This window comes from Aspergillus costaricaensis, assembly GCF_003184835.1.
Source record: "Aspergillus costaricaensis CBS 115574 unplaced genomic scaffold BO79scaffold_6, whole genome shotgun sequence".
Classification (NCBI taxonomy): domain Eukaryota; kingdom Fungi; phylum Ascomycota; class Eurotiomycetes; order Eurotiales; family Aspergillaceae; genus Aspergillus; species Aspergillus costaricensis.
The window spans coordinates 78,507-96,129 of NW_020291806.1; the positions used below are offsets into that span (position 1 = coordinate 78,507).

The 17,623-nt window shown below is 51.5% G+C and overlaps 9 protein-coding genes across 9 annotated transcripts; 5 read left to right on the plus strand and 4 right to left on the minus strand.

Moving 5' to 3' along the window:
- Positions 1 to 482: 482 nt before the first annotated feature.
- Positions 483 to 1,701, minus strand: BO79DRAFT_278230 (dTDP-glucose 4,6-dehydratase; the record flags this gene model as incomplete). Its single annotated transcript, XM_025687881.1, has 3 exons — positions 483 to 928; positions 988 to 1,529; positions 1,601 to 1,701. The coding sequence occupies 3 exons, from the start codon at positions 1,699 to 1,701 to the stop codon at positions 483 to 485; spliced, it is 1,089 nt and encodes a 362-aa protein (XP_025542577.1).
- Positions 1,702 to 3,018: 1,317 nt separating this feature from the next.
- BO79DRAFT_251820 (uncharacterized protein) lies at positions 3,019 to 3,472 on the plus strand (the record flags this gene model as incomplete). Its single annotated transcript, XM_025685882.1, has 3 exons — positions 3,019 to 3,075; positions 3,145 to 3,197; positions 3,328 to 3,472. 3 exons carry the CDS (start codon positions 3,019 to 3,021, stop codon positions 3,470 to 3,472), a joined length of 255 nt encoding a protein of 84 aa, XP_025542578.1.
- A 757-nt stretch (positions 3,473 to 4,229) lies between these two features.
- On the plus strand, positions 4,230 to 5,634 carry BO79DRAFT_140490 (MFS transporter; the record flags this gene model as incomplete). The annotated part of the gene is made up of 2 exons (XM_025678222.1): positions 4,230 to 4,437; positions 4,502 to 5,634. The coding sequence occupies 2 exons, from the start codon at positions 4,230 to 4,232 to the stop codon at positions 5,632 to 5,634; spliced, it is 1,341 nt and encodes a 446-aa protein (XP_025542579.1).
- Positions 5,635 to 5,707: 73 nt separating this feature from the next.
- On the minus strand, positions 5,708 to 7,051 carry BO79DRAFT_278231 (Gfo/Idh/MocA family protein; the record flags this gene model as incomplete). The annotated part of the gene is made up of 4 exons (XM_025687882.1): positions 5,708 to 6,276; positions 6,333 to 6,860; positions 6,915 to 6,935; positions 7,000 to 7,051. 4 exons carry the CDS (start codon positions 7,049 to 7,051, stop codon positions 5,708 to 5,710), a joined length of 1,170 nt encoding a protein of 389 aa, XP_025542580.1.
- A 613-nt stretch (positions 7,052 to 7,664) lies between these two features.
- BO79DRAFT_140481 (TDP-4-keto-6-deoxy-D-glucose transaminase) lies at positions 7,665 to 8,864 on the plus strand (the record flags this gene model as incomplete). Its single annotated transcript, XM_025678221.1, has 1 exon — positions 7,665 to 8,864. The coding sequence occupies one exon, from the start codon at positions 7,665 to 7,667 to the stop codon at positions 8,862 to 8,864; it is 1,200 nt and encodes a 399-aa protein (XP_025542581.1).
- Positions 8,865 to 9,160: 296 nt separating this feature from the next.
- On the minus strand, positions 9,161 to 9,835 carry BO79DRAFT_278233 (uncharacterized protein; the record flags this gene model as incomplete). Its single annotated transcript, XM_025687883.1, has 1 exon — positions 9,161 to 9,835. One exon carries the CDS (start codon positions 9,833 to 9,835, stop codon positions 9,161 to 9,163), a length of 675 nt encoding a protein of 224 aa, XP_025542582.1.
- Positions 9,836 to 11,558: 1,723 nt separating this feature from the next.
- Positions 11,559 to 13,749, plus strand: BO79DRAFT_278235 (MIP/aquaporin family protein; the record flags this gene model as incomplete). The annotated part of the gene is made up of 2 exons (XM_025687884.1): positions 11,559 to 11,584; positions 11,797 to 13,749. The coding sequence occupies 2 exons, from the start codon at positions 11,559 to 11,561 to the stop codon at positions 13,706 to 13,708; spliced, it is 1,938 nt and encodes a 645-aa protein (XP_025542583.1). The 3' UTR covers positions 13,709 to 13,749.
- Positions 13,750 to 14,443: 694 nt separating this feature from the next.
- On the plus strand, positions 14,444 to 15,598 carry BO79DRAFT_278245 (tellurite-resistance/dicarboxylate transporter family protein; the record flags this gene model as incomplete). The annotated part of the gene is made up of 1 exon (XM_025687885.1): positions 14,444 to 15,598. The coding sequence occupies one exon, from the start codon at positions 14,444 to 14,446 to the stop codon at positions 15,596 to 15,598; it is 1,155 nt and encodes a 384-aa protein (XP_025542584.1).
- Positions 15,599 to 15,774: 176 nt separating this feature from the next.
- Positions 15,775 to 17,291, minus strand: BO79DRAFT_243451 (CRAL-TRIO domain-containing protein; the record flags this gene model as incomplete). Its single annotated transcript, XM_025685287.1, has 4 exons — positions 16,848 to 17,291; positions 16,656 to 16,797; positions 16,220 to 16,603; positions 15,775 to 16,170 (listed from the first exon to the last, which is right to left on the minus strand). Exons 1-4 carry the CDS (start codon positions 16,985 to 16,987, stop codon positions 15,775 to 15,777), a joined length of 1,062 nt encoding a protein of 353 aa, XP_025542585.1. The 5' UTR covers positions 16,988 to 17,291.
- Between the last annotated feature and the right edge of the window lie 332 nt (positions 17,292 to 17,623).

The window sequence follows — 17,623 nt, forward strand, 5'->3', positions numbered from 1 at the left end:
TTTCTGGTGAGGCCTATGGCTTATGTGGATCAAGACTTGAAAACCTATCAGTTTGGCTGGATCACACGGTTTCTATGTCAAAATCAAAGGAAGTCCTTTCTTGCACTTTGATGATCGAACCTGTAGGGGGTTCTGTGCTGACAGTCAATGTCCTTAACAACAACGCCAGGACAAATCATGGAGTAAGCATCAACGTGTGCACTTGCTGGCCTGAGAGGCGAAGCTGTTTCGTGGTTGAGGTTTGGAGAGTCAACAGCTAAGCGAGGGAAGTTATGTCTTCCTCGTCTTCATGTTTTCATAGGGAAATGCACAATTACAAAAGGTGTAATAACCGTCCAATAAGAAGCTAAAGTTACTGTATTCTGTCTAGCATGAGTGGAATCCAGATACCGGTTATATGGCGGTAGTAATATCCTCATATATGGGTCTCAACCTCACCCGCAACGCAAGCAAAGCGATGGTACCAGTGTGAATAAGGAGGATTACCCCGGACCCCCATTCAATTTGCAGACTGGGCCTGGATCAGACCAAAATGTTTCGCCATGGTCTCGATACCATTCTAGTGTCATTGTAAGTGCATCATCGAATGAAACTTTCTCTTCCCACCCTAGTTGCCGGAGCTTAGAGTCATCGGTCCAATACATCCGGTCATTGAAGGGCCTATCTGTCACTGTCTCGAGATATTGCTCACACGCATGGCTCGGACCTGCGTGAAACCACCGTAGAATTCGTTTCGCAACGTCAATGACTTGAATCTGCTCCTTTGAGGAGATATTGTAGGTCTCGGATACAAGACCTCGATGGAGAATGAGATCGAAAGCGTTCACGACATCGCCGGCAAAGACAAACCCACGAACTGCGTTTCCCTCACCATGTAAAGTCATACGCTGGGAACGCAGCATTTGCATCGCAAATCTAGGGATGAGTTCTAAGAAAATATACGTCAGGAACCAGCAGCCCTCTAGAATGTCATCAGGGAGCTCTTACTCTCGGGGTACTGACAGGGACCGAAAACATTGTTGCAGCGAGTTATTATGATGGGCATATGGAAAGAATACCGATAGGCATTGGCGATCATCTCAGCAGCGGCTTTGCTAGCTGAGTATGGATTGGTCGGGTTCAGCCGATCTTCCTCGGTAAAGGCATAGTCCTGGTTTGGCCGATTTTCTCCGTATACCTCGTCAGTAGATACGTGGATAAACCGTATGACCGTCCCGGCCTGTCGTGCTGCTTCCAGAAGAACATGGGTCCCAGTCACGTTGTTTCGAGTGAAAGAGACGGGGTTAACCAGAGACTGATCCACGTGAGAATTTGCTGCGAAGTGGACAATGGCATCCACTGTAAACTGCTGGAAGACAGCTGTTACCCTGTCGGGGTCGCACAGATCGCCTCCAAGAAAGTGGAAGTTGGGAAGATGCTCGACGGGGTGTATGTTGCACTTGGACGCGCAGTAATCGAGGATATCAAAGCAGAGTACCGTATACCTCGTACCATATACCTGGAGGAGGTGCCGAATGAACCAGCCCCCGCTGAAATGCAGTGTTAATTCACCTATCGATGTCTCTACATCCGAATGATCATCGCCCGGTAATAAACTTACATAAATCCTGCGCCCCCAGTAACTAAGATGGTTTTCACACTTCCCATAGCATCCTCATTATCTGAGCCATTGCTTCCAAGTCCTCGCTGTTGGACAGTCATCGTGCCGCCGAATTTGTGTAATGATTGCACATAAACACTACAAATCTTGCACAGAGGTTGCGATCATCTATGAATGAAATATTAGCTTCAGGATATACAACTATAGCATAATGGGCACTGTTCTCTTTGTTAGGTGGCGGAATCTAACATAATGTTCGCTTTTCTATGTTCCAATATTGGAGAGTGAGACACCTTCACCATATCGACGCCTCTGCGCCTTCGAAGTTCAGACACTTGTGGGTGTAGATGTACCTTGTTCCGTAGAGCCCGAAACAGTTCACCGAGTCAAAATTTTTGCGAATGGTGCTGAAATGCCAGCGTTGACGTAGGCTACTGGGGTGTGCCACAAGCGGAGGTCTATCTATCAGCTTGTCTCCCAAGCAAATGACACCATATCGAATAGTTTCGCCATCAGGTCCCCGCAAATGTCATTCGAATTTCAAAAAATGACATGATGTATACCTCGTGTCCCAGGTCTATGCCCGCATGACCAAAGCCGGCCTCAGATTTGCAGTTCTCAATGTCACTTTGTTATTCATGTGTACAGGAAGACAGTAGCCCTGATGTGTCTTCATGCAGTCAACGTAACCTATCTGGCATAATCAATGACACATGTGTGTACAAGAGGCTAGGAACCAGCGGGAACTTCCTAGTCAACCTGACAAGCAGACCATATTCTCCACTGCTACCCCTGTAAATGATGGCCAAGATAGATATATCACTGTTCGACGTTCACTCATCATAGTCGGTATCTGTGACGATATGCACAAGGATATACATACCAGCGATGCTAGTACTGTCTAGTTAATATTGAAAAACCAAGTATTTCTCCCTCCAAGGAAGCCGCTCCACTTTGCTAAAGATGCCGGCCAGAGATCACCTCTCCCGCATCTATGACGATCAGTTCTGTAACAATAATACCGATATACACAATATAATGCACAGAGGCATCTGTAAGATATCATTTTGTGCTGTACAACGAGTCTTTTACCCGGGTCCGACAGATGCTTGCATAATGGTAGATCATGGTCAAAGGCTGTCTCAATGTACACGAGAGGTGTTTATGATCACGTGGAGTAAGCCTAGGAATTAGCAAGGCTTAATGCAATAGGGAAATTCCACCAGGAGTTTGTAGATGCTCATGGTAGGCGTTGCTGACCTTCATGGAGCTGCAAGCATGGTCAATATCCAGCGCCAATTGCTTGAATGGCTCTGGCTCGACAAAGGGAACTCCGACAAGGTTGCGCAAGAAAACAAGATAAAAGCCCGTATTCCCTCTCGTCACCATGCCGGTTCTGCCACCAACTGAACTGAGTCATGGCTGAGGTCCAACTTATTGCCACCCTGCGACCGGCCCCGGGAAAGGAGACTGAGGTATGCGCCCCTTACCTCGCGCTTTGTCAGGCATTGCTGATAATCCACTGATATTCGCCGCTATATCAGGTTAGACACCTTCTTTGCGACACGGCCCGTCTTGTGGAGCAGGCAGAACCATCGTGCTTGGCATTCCTTCTAACAGAACATCATCGAGTTGATGGTACCTTAGAGTTCAGAGTCATTGAAAGGCATGTGTCGCACGGGCCTGGTTGAGATCTCTGTAAGATAATCAGTTGACCGGTTACACAGATGGGCCAATATCAATGCCCTTGAGCACCACCATAGTCGTCCCTGGCTCCGCCAGATGTATTCAACATTTTTGGAGAAGCAGCTATTAGACGGTCCAGAGCAGATTGAGATGCTGACAGTTATTGCTGGGTTTGCCGTGCGTTAGAACGGGTCTTCATATTCGAGATACTGAAAACATATCCCTGCAGAGCATGGCTGGATGACTACCAATAATCGGGGATATATCCTGACTACAAGAAGCGTCATTGATGTGGTGAAACTTTTCGGACCCGAATATGTTTTTCCACACAAAATGAACCAAATCTCTTTAGCTGCCAAATAGAATGACTACTTGTGCCACGACATAGGCAGGAAGTACGGGCGGAGTGTCGTGATGGACGTGATTGAACCATTGCAACCGGAACTGCAAGTCTCAATGTCCTGGATATACGGAATGAGCCACAACTACAGAGCCGGAAATCTCGCATTAGTGTGACACACGGTAGTCTAAGTTAATGGTTTGAGAGAACTAAACGACTTCCTTGCTTTTGTTCTGTCCTCCAGTCCATGCCAAGGCATAGCCTGGAGACACAAGAGATGTCAGATTTTACGAACAACACTATAATCACATATTGTGATAAGTTTGCGAGTAAAGTGAAGAGTCCGCGGTATCTTCTGCGCAAGCCATTGTATGACATTGATCCAATTTCCAACTATTGAAGAAGTCGCACCATGGGGCCGTGCCATCCGTCCTGCTGGATTTTCTGGGATTGATAAATTGTCCGGGCTTAGAGGAGCCTAGGCTCGAGTGGCCTAAATGTTATATTTCTCGGTCGGTGGACATAGACTGCATGCTGCGCCTCAAACTCAGCATCTGCGACCGTGTTGCACTGCCTTGCATTCCCGCTGTGTCCCCCCGCAACATGTTGGCGAAGCAGATCCGGTCATCAACCACTTTTGCAGTCATTGTGGTCTGCGTGGCGGTTTTTACTGATATCTTCCTCTATGGACTAGTCGTGCCTATGCTTCCATTTGCCCTCGCCGAGCGTGTAGGTCTCACGGATGCCGATATTCAGCGTTGGAATTCCATCTTACTTGCCAGCTACGGGGCATCCATCATGCTGGGCTCATGTATGTGCATCCATTGTCAGTAGAACCTCACTGCATGCACATACTTATTGATTTATTGTCACAGTGCTATTCGGTTGGATGGGCGATCGAACTCGTACGAAGCAGCTGCCATTTTTGCTCGGGGTCGGCGTTATGGGGGGTGCTACACTGCTCTTTTCGCTTACCAACTCATTGACTCTGATCCTTCTCGCTCGAATCCTACAGGGCTGCTCCACTGCCATAGTATTTACCATCGGCTTTAGTCTGATGCTGGACACAGTTGGTGAGCAACACATAGGACGTGCCATCGGCTTTACGAGCATGAGTCTCAGCGTTGGCTTATTCGCAGGGCCCATCGTGGGTGGACTTTTATATGATCTGGCGGGATACTTCGCCGTCTTTGTCCCAGCCTTCGTGCTTGTAGTACTGGAATTTGTGCTACGGGTGCTTCTCATCACGCCGTCGCATGAGATTGATGTCAAGCAAGACCTATTCGACGAGGAGGGGCGTCCGCTAATGTCAGACGTGGCAGCTACTCCTGTTACAGGCTCTCCAAGGAAGCCTGCACTGTTATACTTGATATGCATGCCTAGGTTTCTCGTGGCAATGGTGGGAATGTTCATGCTGAACTCGTTCATGACTGCCTTGGAGGCCGTACTGCCCGTGTATCTCCCCGAGGTTTTTCCTTACCGGTCGACAGACATCGCCATTGTATTTCTGTCCAATACCCTTCCTATGATCTGCTCTCCGCTTGGCGGATTTGTGGTGGATCGCTTGGGTCCGTTCTGGCCGGCGATTTTGGGCTTTGCATTGATTACTCCGAGCCTTATGCTGCTCTCGCTGATACTTGAACCGACGGAAGTAATGTCAGTGCTGCTCCGCCTGTTTTTATTCCTTTTCGGTTGTGGGGTATCACTTGCCATGCCTGCAATGATGACAGAAATTACCTTAGCCAAGGACGACATGGAGAAGGGACGTCCAGGGATCTTCGGGGATGAAGGGGCGTCTTCGCAGGCTTACGGTCTAAGTAACGCCGCATTTGCTGCTGGGACACTGGTTGGGCCTCTGTATGCCGGCTATATTCGGGAGGCTGTGAGCTGGGCAGCCATGGCCATCTCACTCGGAACATTCAGTGCCTTGATGATGATTCTGGCTATTGCATTCACTCCCATGAAAAGGTCGACTGCTACGGCGCGCTCGAATTCTCAAGTCATCTAAACAACGGTGTGATATTTAAAACTACCTAGGAGAGGCATCTTGCATTATACTGAAATGAAGGCTGATAACATGCTTAGTTCATCTTAACGGGCATAGTTACTGGATACTGCTCCGACTCGACGATCTCTGAAAAGAAAAGCCCATGAGCCCTACGCACTGCATCCAGTATCTCGATGACAGTCAGGCTTTCCGTCCACGGCATGATTGCACTTTCCAGGCGTTCATCTCGGACACAACGGGCGACCTCGTCCGCTTCGAAGCAAAGCCCATGTGCGCCCCCTGGGACTCGATACTCGAAGTCTTCCCCTCCACCTGTAATACCAAACTGCTGCACTCGTTTGATGATCCGGTACTTGGACGGACACCAAGGCCGGCCATAGATTTGGATTTCCCCGCTGTCTCCCTGGATTCGTACTACCGGGGTGTGACCATCCGGATCCGCCATGGCGCGTAGGCTGGAACTGGCAATCGCCTGCACGGATACAGGGGATGGACTTGTGCCGGGGAAGGTCATAAGAATGGTTGTCGATTCATCCACCCCGGCGCCAAGAAGGGGTGTTATTGCTGATAGGATACTGCTGGGCTTGGGATCGGGCCTGGGAGCGAGGGTCTGCATGATCCAGTGGACTGGGTATACGCCCACTAAAGTCCAGCCATCGTTAGTATCGCTCCGTGCAGAGAAGCTAAGCATCACGTACAATCTAGTAACGCGCCCCCAGCCAACTCCTTCTTGGTAAGATAGCTGTCCTTCAACTCCTTCAAAGCGTTCGTTCCGATCGAGTTATCAGCAAAGATCCGAATAACGGGCCCAATGGCGCCATTCTGGACTTCTTGCCGAATCTGAGCCGATATTGGCAGGAAGCGTGTCCACATGGCTTCCATGAGGAAAAGTTTACGCGCGCGAGCGGTCTCGACGAGTCGATGTGCCTGTCTAGCCGTCACAGTAAAGGGCTTCTCGCAGAGCACATGCTTTCCGGCCTGCAGCCCGAGCATAGCATTCTGGTAGTGATGGGAATGTGGAGAGGCGACGTAGACGACATCTACGCGGGGGTCCGCCACCAGAGCGTCGTAGCTACCATACGCAATGCAGGACGACGGCGCTCCGACCTTGTTGATGAAGCGGCTGGCGATCTCGGTGGATCGCGAAGATGCCACCGCCACCAATAAATGCGACACATCAGTAACACCTCGCGACGCGGGATCAACGAGAAGGTCTTTTGCAAATGCTACATGGCGGATTAGCCGGTAAGAATCACAGCACTATTTGCCAGGTGTAATACTTTCAGCAATGCTTCCTGTGGCTATCAGAAGTCAACAGTCTGGTAAACCTCTCCACGGACAAGGTAATGTAAGCAAGGCACATACCGATAATACCCCAACGGATGCAGAATGGCACGGGCGCAGGATGGGAACTCATGTCGTTGAGTAGGTAAATGACCGACCTCACTCTACCACATAATCCAAGGATGGGCATAAATCCGATCCAAACTTGTGGGCGATGAATAGAACCTGTCCATTTAGCACTTTACTGCAGTCCAAGTCACCTCAAGCTCGGGAGTCTAAACCTGTGCCAATCTTGCCCGCCCGCATTCAGTCCAAGAAACACTTGGGCAACCACTTTATGGTGTGACAAGCGTCGGACAGACTGACACACCATTCTGTCATGACAGCAATAAGGGAGGGGTTTGTGTTACATATCATAACAGCACGAGGGTTGAGGATGTCAGCCAGGGATGTCCGGGAATTTGAAATGTGTCTGGCAGTGTCCCTCACGATTCAGAACTTCACCGAAAACAAGACCTTTCGGAAACCGACGTTCGAGCGTCCGTTGATTGTGCACATGCCAGCCGTCAAGCAGCAAAGATAGAGAAAAAGGCGCAAGGAAAGTGTGACTAATCATATATGGTGTAGCAAGAATCCCATATATCTAATGGCCTTACTTCAAATTTATAGAATATAATTGCTTGAGTCAGATGAAAAAGTACAAACTTCCCTCAGCAAGAGTCGGTCCCTAGGTGCTTGACGTTGCTATGCCGGGGGCGAGCATACCCACTTTCCAGCCAACAGTCACCGGCCAGGAGCTGGAGGCCATCCAAGAGGTACTCGACAGCCGAATTCTGACGGGGAAAGGGAAATACACGGCATTGTGCCAGCGGTGGCTTGAATCAAGCATGCCACATGGCAAGGCCTTTGTCTTGAGCTCGTGCACTTCGGCCTTGGAGATTGCGGCCCTCCTAGCCGATCTGCGGCCAGGGGATGAAGTAATAGTACCAAGCTATACATACGTGTCGACAGTCAATGCCTTTGTTGCCCATGGGGCGCTACCGGTCTTTGTTGATGTGGAAGAGACAACCATGAACATCGATGCGCAGAAGATCGAGGATGCGATCACGCCTCGGACCAAGGCCATTGTGCCGGTGCACTATGCTGGAATCGCCTGCGACATGGACACCATTTTGGATATTGCTAATCGACATGACCTCCTCGTGATTGAGGATGCCGCCATGGCCTGCGGCAGCATGTATCGAGGACGTGCGTTGGGAACCATGGGACACCTGGGTTGCATCAGTTTCCAAGAGAAGAAAATATTCACCAGTGGCGGCCAGGGAGGGGCATTACTCGTCAATCAAGACGCACTCGTGGCGCGGGCAGAGATCCTATACGAACACGGCACGAACCGAGCTCAATTTCTGCGAGGTGAAGTGGATGTCTATCGTTGGCTGGATGTCGGGATTAATGCAACCCTGAGTGAGATCCAAGCGGCCTTTCTCTACGCCCAGTTTCAAGCCGCACCAGAGATTCTTTCACAGCGTCGACGTCTCTGGTCTCGCTATCACAGATGCCTGGCCCCTCTGGCCCATGCGGGCATAATCCGGCTACCCCAGCCGGCTGCGGAGGCGGACCATAACGCAGCCATCTTTTGGGTTCGGTTGGCTGATGCCTCGGACCGACCTGTTTTCATCGAGCATATGGCGGCCGCACACATTCAGACACAGGCCCAGTTCGTGCCGTTACACTCTTCTCCGTTTGGCAAACGGGTGGGGCGCTTTCATGGCGAAGATCTGGTGACCACACGCGCCGCAGAGGAAATTGTCTTGTTACCACTCTATTCGGAGCTTACGGAAAGGCAACAGGACCTCGTCATTCAGCGCGTTTGGGGGTTCTGGCGGGAAGCGACGACAATCCTGACATTTGAAGACCTCCAGAAGGCTGAGTTGATTAGTTCTTAGGCGGTATTCTTGCTTTGGGGATGTAACAAGCACTGTTCTCCTCCAAAGTTTGAAACAGAAGGGGCGCGTTGCCAGCAGCAATGGTGGGCTCAATTCGGTTAAACCCTCCCGATAAATATAATTCGCGAATACGGAAAGTATATTCAATATTCGACAGCCCTAGGATCAAAATAGAGTTGCATTACAGGTAGTAAAGGGTGGTCGAGAAAAGCATTTCTTACATTCAGGACGAGTCTTAACGACGCCCCCTGGGTCACGCACTGAGTCTGCTAATATGACATTCCATCCGGGCATTCTTAAGAGCGTCTTTCTACCGAATGGGTGTCTTTGCTGGTGGTGCGCGTAACAGTAAATCCCAAGACCTTGCAGAGCGCCTTCAGCCCATGGCCGAGAATATACAGCCCCAGACTGATGAAGTTAAACCACACCAGGGCGATAAAGTAGACGACTGCCTGAGGCGGGATCCATCGAAATAGTTGTGTCGGATCAAAGCCAGCCTTTTCCTTGAAGTCATTAATTTCAGCCAGGGCCGTCGTCGTCTGGGGCTGATCGGATACCGGCTGAGGCTGCCAATTTTCCGAGAAGTTGGGATCGTTGTAGATCACGGTCGCCATGACGCCGCCAAAGAAGGTCAACAGAAGCAGGAGGAGGCCTTTGGTCAGCAGCTCGTACAGCCATGTGCTGCAGAAAGAGATGAAAATGAGCGCGCCTCGTCGAGAACCGTTGTCTGCTGTTGCAAGGAGATGCGCGATGGTTCTCCCCTCAGTGGGGGCGACAGGCTGAAGGCGGACCAGCAATCGGCAGACGAGGAAGGTGAGCAAGCTGATGGAGGCGGCCTGCGCGGTGAATGTGGATTCGGTATTGAGAACATTGATGGCGGTCAAACTCAACGCAGTGATGGCCCACGAGGCTAGAAAGCCAACAGCGAGAAAGGTGGAGATCTGTCCATTGAGGCGGAAGAGGGCAGCCATAACAAGATAGCAAACAGTATAACTCGTAGTTGGGGTGAAGTTGACCTTTCTCACCCTCTGAAACCGGAGATTCCGAGTTTTATATTCTACAGTTGATGCTTGGCAAACCAATCTAAAAACTTTGGACCCTTGGGCCCTTAATGAGCCGGACAGCGATAGTGTCGACAGGGCCATCGCCCATTCCTGAAAGAGGTGAAGACGAGGCTATTCCAGGCTTAATATGGAAGGCGGACGCTGCTCAAGTGAGACACGCCCCACTGTTCGCCTTTCATCTCCTGTCGGAGTGGAAACCCCTTCATCTCCGGGTACCTGGCAAGTGCTAAATAGGTAGATGTCCAGTGGCAGGCAGACATGGCTGCCTGTCGGGATCTATAATTAAGTAGCACGGTTCCAACCTGTCACAGTGAGTGAAAGGTAGCCAGCCAAAAATTTCGACTCAAATATGGTGACAGTCGGGCACCCGGGGACGTCAATGAGGGCTAATTGAGTTATAAGAGCCGAAATAGGAGGATGTACTTTTTGCTCAAGGGCACTTATGGAGCATTCGTTGGGCTCTGAGTGATCCTTCCAGGGGCCAATTTGTGTTGAGCCGGGCAGAATCTGCTCTCTATAACAAGTTGGCAGACTACAACCGCATCAACATGACGTTTGCCTTGACATCTTCATGCGCCTACTTTGATCTAGAGAATGCCGGGAAGACATTATATACAATAAAGACGTGTCTCCTTTCCAACTGGAGTTGCCCTTCATTCCCGTTGCAAACTCTTCGCGGGAGTCTCGGATAGACTCCTCGCCAAGACATTTCCCTAGCCCCCAACGAAAGTCTGAAAATCCTGATCAAAGGGACCCATTACTATCAGCATAGATGCTGACTAGGTATTTCAAGGTGGAAAAAATCCAGCAAAGTCTGATAAATTCATTATCCTCCTCCATGCGGCTTTTCTCTTCGCGATAAGTCTTTTCTGTGTAGGATTCTGACCGGGAATCTACCGAGCATCGGAGAATCCTCGGAAGGCAAAATGGGATTGAACTGAATTGGATTATTCAGTGTGTCTGTCCAAAGAACCGAGAAGCCAGAATCAAGGAACGGACTCGTGCCGGCTGGTTCCCTCGTGGTTGATTCCGTGCACGTTCCATCCACCACGAACCATATCACACAACTTTATAAAATATTCATCCCGCATTGAAGTACATTATCACTGTACCGAATATTCACTGGACACAGTCATCGGTATTTACCCCCGATGACCGGCTGAAGTGGAAATCTTTGACATCTTTTTGGTCCTTCCCACGACAGCCCCCCGATCGATCGATGGGGAGGGGAAATGGCCATCCATGGCCCAATAACCCAGGTTGATCGGTGACGATGACCACAGAGGACCGTCATTGAGCGGGGGTTTGCAGTGGGTTATCTCTGCCGACCAGGGCCAACCAGCGAAGCATTTGGGGGATCAGGTCAGGAACCAAACCCTGTTGTGTGTCGATTCTTTTGCCTCTCAAGCTTTCCGACAAGCCCCAGAAGGATCCACTCATGACGCCAGTCTTTCCATGTCTTCAACGCTCCCCAATAGTCTGCCCGCACCATCGCAACCCACTGGCCTGTACTTTGTAGATCTCGCGCATCAACTCTGCTCAATGACTGGTGCGGATGCCCTCGCTTACGCCGTCGCTGCAGTCTCTGATCCAGTCGGAGAAGCGGAGAGGGCGCCAGCAAGTCGTCGTCATGGTCCATGCTGCTCCTTCACGGCAGTCATTGTTTTCCTATTCTTTATTGTACCCTACCCCTGTTGCTCACTAGCTGGTTCTTAAACATCCGGAACACCGGCTGGGAATCTGGGTGTCTCTCGTAGCCATTGCTTCCGATTGAGTCGGCCATCCGCATCCCGTCAGCAGTAGCAATTTTATCATCCTCCGAACAAGCCTATAGCATCTAATACCGTCACATCATGGACGACGGGGAGCCCAGGCGCCCACGGGCAACGGTATGTTCACACGCATTCCCCTGCAGCTGCACCAGGAGCTGATCGGAGGGTGTTCTCCTCGCCTGAGCAGTCCGATGCGATCTCCCCTCGAGGAGAGAATCCTCCCACCTCACCTTTATCACCCACCCGCGGCCGTCGAGGAACTGCTGGTGACGCCGACTTTGTTTCTCCCACCCGCCGTGTGTCTGGTCGTGATGGCTCCGGGGCTGGAGTTCGTCGACGCAGTTCCGCCGCTTCCCGCCGCAGTGGTGGCAGTGGCATTCCCAGTTTGGCGCCACGCACCACGCTGGCTGAACGAACCCAAGGTCGCTTCACCATGGCTGGTCCCGATGAGACGCCTCAGCTGCGCTTGGCCCATGAACCGTTTGTGCAACCCGGCTACGGCGATCTCAATCCATCCTACGAACAGCCCGCCAACTCCAAACCGGTCTGGGGTTTGGCGAAGCCACTCCCTCGTGTCGTCCGACCGGGCATGGTGCCGACGAAGGAGGAGCTGTTGGAAGCCCGTCAAAACATTCAGCTGCCAGCCGAAAACTCACAGAAGCTGGGGCTGGAGGTCGACCCCAATGACCTGGAGCAAGGCCAAATCGAGAAGTCGGCTGACCCTCGTAAAATGGCGGCCCAGGTGGAAGATGCCCGGATCCAACGCGAGAACAATTTCATGAACAAGATTCTGAGTGGGGATGCCACCACAACGCGACAAGGTTCGCGCCTCTCGCGCACTTCGTCATCGCGCATCCGCCGTCCATCTGCCTGGGATCTCCCGCCGGAGAACCTGTCAACAGTTCCCGAAGGCGAGACGCCGGCTCCCAGTGAGACCCATGAGGAACCCCCTCAGATGAGTAGTGAGGAGCCCTTGGAGCCCGTGCCGGAGGAGCCCGAGCTGCGCGCTGACGATGGCAAGGACGGGATGATGATGGACGACCTGCCCGACCTGGAGGAGATCGAGGCCGCCTATCCGGAGGACCTGCATCCGCTGGTGCAGGAGCTCGTGGAGGAGGAGGTGCACAACAACCACACCACCTGGTCCGTCATCCGCACCCATCACCGCGAAGCCCTGGCCGAGTCCCTGGGGGTCTTCGTGCAGCTATTCGTCGGCTTTTGCGGCGATCTGGCAGTGACCGTGGCCGACGCCGGTAATCCCAACACCACCGACTGGGTCTGGGGGTTTGCTACCATGATGGCCATCTACGTCTCTGGTGGTGTGTCCGGTGCCCATCTCAATCCAACCATCACCATCATGCTCTGGTTCTACCGTGGCTTCCCCAAGAGCAAGATGCCCGAGTACTTTGCTGCACAGTTTTTGGGGGCCTTCATCGCCGCGCTCGCCGCGTACGGTCTCTACTACCACTCCATCCAACACTATCTCTTGACCAACTCCACCACGGGCATCATCACCAGCTTCGTGACCAGTCAGCGCGAGACCTGGATCGGTCCTGGCACTGCCTTCTTCACCGAATTCTTGGGCACGATGGTGCTGACGGTGGTAGTCCTGGCACTGGGTGACGATCAGAACGCACCCCCAGGAGCGGGTATGAATTCACTCATCGTGGGTCTCATGGTGGCCTGCAACTCGATGAGCTTTGCCTACCAGACGGGTGCCGCCTTGAATCCGAGTCGAGACTTTGGCCCGCGACTGGCGTTGCTGGCTCTGGGGTACGGCTCGTCGCTGTTCACCAATCCATACTGGTTTTATGGGCCATGGGCCGGATCCCTCGCGGGCTCTTTCCTCGGTGCCTTCCTGTACGATTTCTTCATCTTCACGGGTGGTGAGTCCCCGGTTAACTACCCCTGGGAACGGACACAGCGGGCGATGCGCAAGAGTCGGATGAAGTGGGGGAAGCGGTTGCATCTGTCCCGCCGAGACCGGGGAGAGAAGACTGTGCGTTAAATAGCGGTCGCGTAGATACATATGGAGTTTTACATTGCCGGTTGATTCATTATATTGTCTGAGAAAGCTTTGCAACTTGCGTGAGGGATAAACCATGGTGTGTGTAGTTACAGGGTACACTCAGAGTGACCGCATAGAGCGATAATGGTTGTACATAAGCATTGATGAATTTGTTTTGATATAATATGGACAGTTGCATTCATCTTATCTTCGGTGTTATTACAGTTGTCAGGATACCAGTAGTAGTACTTTGTGCATGCATCTAGTTGGCAGTTTCTGCTCGCCAGTTTGTTCTATTACGTACTTAGTAGTATTCTACAGTATATATTGTGCCCCTGCGGCCACCCGATCGGTATCCCGAGCCAAATATCGGACCACTTCGGCAATCGACCGGGATGCGGGCGGATTGATAAGGTCTTGTTGACCAGATATTTTGATTCTTATCTGGCATCAGTTGTTCTTTCATCATCTGTGCCAGCGTGCCTGGTTGAGAGCGACTCCACGGCGAGTTGAAAATGACGTCACCAACCATTGCCTCCGAAACCATGAGAGAATTGGATATGATGCTCGGTGATGTCCAGGAAAGGCAACAGATGATAAATACAAAACAACAGGATATCTGGACACGCGGTCGGGAGACCACGGTTATTTAGCCCGTGGAGAACCCTACCACCTGGCCATGATTGTTAGTCCGACTCCTCTGTCCTCTTGCCCACCATCACCATCCCCATCGACATGAGCCAGCATGCAGAAGGAGGCTATACAATGTCTTCCATTCGCAGGGTTACCTCATCGGTAGCCTGGGGCTGGTATGCCATCTCACTCAGCTGGGGTGGGATAGCGGTACTGCTGCACCAGACCCCAAACCAGTTCACCGGCCTCACGACCATCGGAACCATCGTCTTCATCGCCAACCTCGTTATCTACACCACAGTTACCCTCTGTCTTCTATTCGAGGCTGTCCGACCACAGAAGGTCCCTAAGCCCCTGGAAGAATCGCCCAATTTCGCCGCCCGGTGGCTGCATATCAAGAAGCCTCAGGACCTGTACTTTGTCCCTGTTTCGCTGCTCGCCTTTGCGACCATCATCTTCTGCACCTCCTACTATGGCACCCCACATTGTGGCCGCTGGTTAATCCTCACCCTGAACGTCTTCTTCTGGGTCTACACTGGCGTCTCGCTATTGCTCTCTATTCTCTTGGGTTGGTGGATTCCGTATACGGGCATCAACCATGGCGACCACTTTGCCATTGTGAACATCCTACCCTACTTTCCACCGATGCTCAGTGGCACCATGGCCGGCGTGTTGGCCCCGAACCAGGCCCCCGCTCAGGCGGTGCCCATGCTTGTAGGCGGCACCACCATGCAAGGATTCGGATTCCTCATGTTCCTGGTCGTTCTGGTGCAGAGTCTGACGGAGATTTCCAGCGAGGGTCTCCCGGTGCCAAATTTCCGACCGGAGATGTTCATCGCAGTGGGCCCGCCCAGTTTCACAATCATCGCCATGATCAGCATGGCGGACGCTGCGGTGGAAAAACTCCCAACCCAATATATCAGCGCCGCAACGAGTGTGCGCACCGCGGATGTCCTGCTCATTGTTGCTGTGGCCGCGTCGGTATTTTTATGGATCTTGGCCTTCTTTCTCTTCTGCATGGCGGCACTAAGCATGCTGGAGGCTCTGTGGCACCGCACCATTCGCTTCGAGCTTATCTGGTGGTGCATGGTCTTTCCCATCACTGGCTTCGTTCTGGCGACGATTGACTTGGGGGAGTATTTGGCTTCACCGGCGATCGAGTGGGTCGGGACGGGGATGACCATCTTTCAGGTGTGTTTATGGTTGACGATCACGGCCTGCCAACTATTCAAATGGATGTATAAAAGGGAGTTCTAGCTTACTCATGCGGCATATACACTTGACGGATCGGTTATTGCTCACTAGAGAATAGATAGAAAGTAAAGTGACATAGCTGGCTATGTCCTTGGCGTTTGCGGTCACTACTGTCTTTAAAGAAATTCCTAATAACAAGACCATGCTCTATCTCATGGACACTGAATCATGCTTTGTAGTCAATTCGGTAGCTGCGAATGTATTGTCGGGTTCACTGGAAGAATTGCAACTTCCTCGCATCGCTGCCGACTATCAATGCTTCCTGTTGCCACGGCCCGTCGCTGGCCATTCTCATCTTCGGTCCACTTGATTGGCCCTTGCGGGAATGCCTCCTTACTGGAGATAGTCCACTGTAGAGCCTGCCGTATGCCCTCATCCAAATCCGGCAGCATCCCATTCGTGAACTGGAAACCTCCTCCGAACTGGCTTGGGATATCCTTGTGTTCCATATATTTTGCCATGGTCGCGTATGCATCCGTGGGCCTGGTGATGACCAGCTTGTCCGCCGTCATGGGGTCGACAAAGTTCTTCATAAAAGCCCAGATCTTGGCAAAGTAGAAGGGCGCATTACCCACCTAAGAAAGAGTCAACATCGATCCCATTCATGGTGTAAATATTGCTTACAATGATCCGATCAATGGTCTCGGGATAGCAGGTGGACAGGATCCAGCTGATATCGCGTGCAAAATCCCGCAAATCCCAGGCTTGCTTCAGCGAGATGGCAGAGGCATCGACGATGTAGATTGACTTGGTGATGGGGATGGTCGGGTCAGGCCGGTCGCTCATGGCTGTACAAAGCGGGAGCACGAATCGAGTTAGGCTATCAAAATGTATTGCTGCGCGTTGTTCCATGTCCGGAATGATTGGGTTCGATAAAATCATTTCAGTTTGCCTTGAAATGTCACGCGTCTTCCTCCAGGCTGCCATAGTCGATGCCTTCAAATGAGCGACATCAAGCGCCATGATAGGTCGCCCTCGGCGGTCCCGTCGTCCCGTCCAGTGAGGATACTAGTCCTCGTGTGAGATGGTTTGCATGCGACTTGTCGGGATTTCAGCATACCAGCTTTCGTGTCTCCTCATAATCATTCACGGAGATCAGATCATATAGACGGAGAACCTGTCTATCAGCCTGAAACTGGGCTGCCTCTTGCAATTGCTTTAGGGCGTCCTTTGGGTCCCTGTGACGGGCCTCCAAATATCGTCTATAAATGCCAGTCAGTATGGTCTCAATGAAAAGGGATGGTTTGCTCACAAAAGGGTAGTGTTGTCTGTGATCCCATCTTCCACATCCCCAGCCTGTAACCCCTCCCGACGCCCTAATAGGCCTTCTGCCGAACAGCACCCCTTGAAAATCTCAAGCACGGTCGACTGGTCTGCAGATAACTCTCCCATATTGAGGTACGAAAAGAGTGAAATGCCAGGAGGTCAGAGAAGTGACCAGATCTATGGCGTTGCAGGATAAGGGTGTCGCTTCAAGTCTTTTGTCATTGCAGCGTCACGGTGACATTCACAGAGCTGAGTGGCTGGGGGCGCGGCTGAAAAGAGTCACGGCCTTAGCGGTATGCAGCCGGATGATGTGTGATTGCTCGCACGCCCCCAATATTCTGGTTAAATTTCAGTTGTCTGAGATATGAGGGGTGGATTTCCATTCTATGAACCCACAAAGCACATTGTCAAAGCCAGTTGTCGGGTTTCGCTTCCCGCCGTCTTACCCTTCCCTCGGGAACATCATGTTAGCGTCGTGAGAGATGAAGTTTAAATCCCATAATGATGGCTTCACTTGCCGATCTTCCGGTGCCAGGTTTCCCTCACCAACTGCCGCAATATTATTGGTCCGTGCAAGGCAAAGAACCCGACATCAGATGCAACTAAATGTATGTAATCAATGACTTACACTTTTGAGCTTATTCCTTGAATGAGCCGAGCCTGGGTCAACCTTTTAACGTAATCCATAACATGAACTGCACTCTCAACGATCTTCATCTTTGCCCCAATTAGACTCGAAGAATGAAGGATCCAAGTGGATTT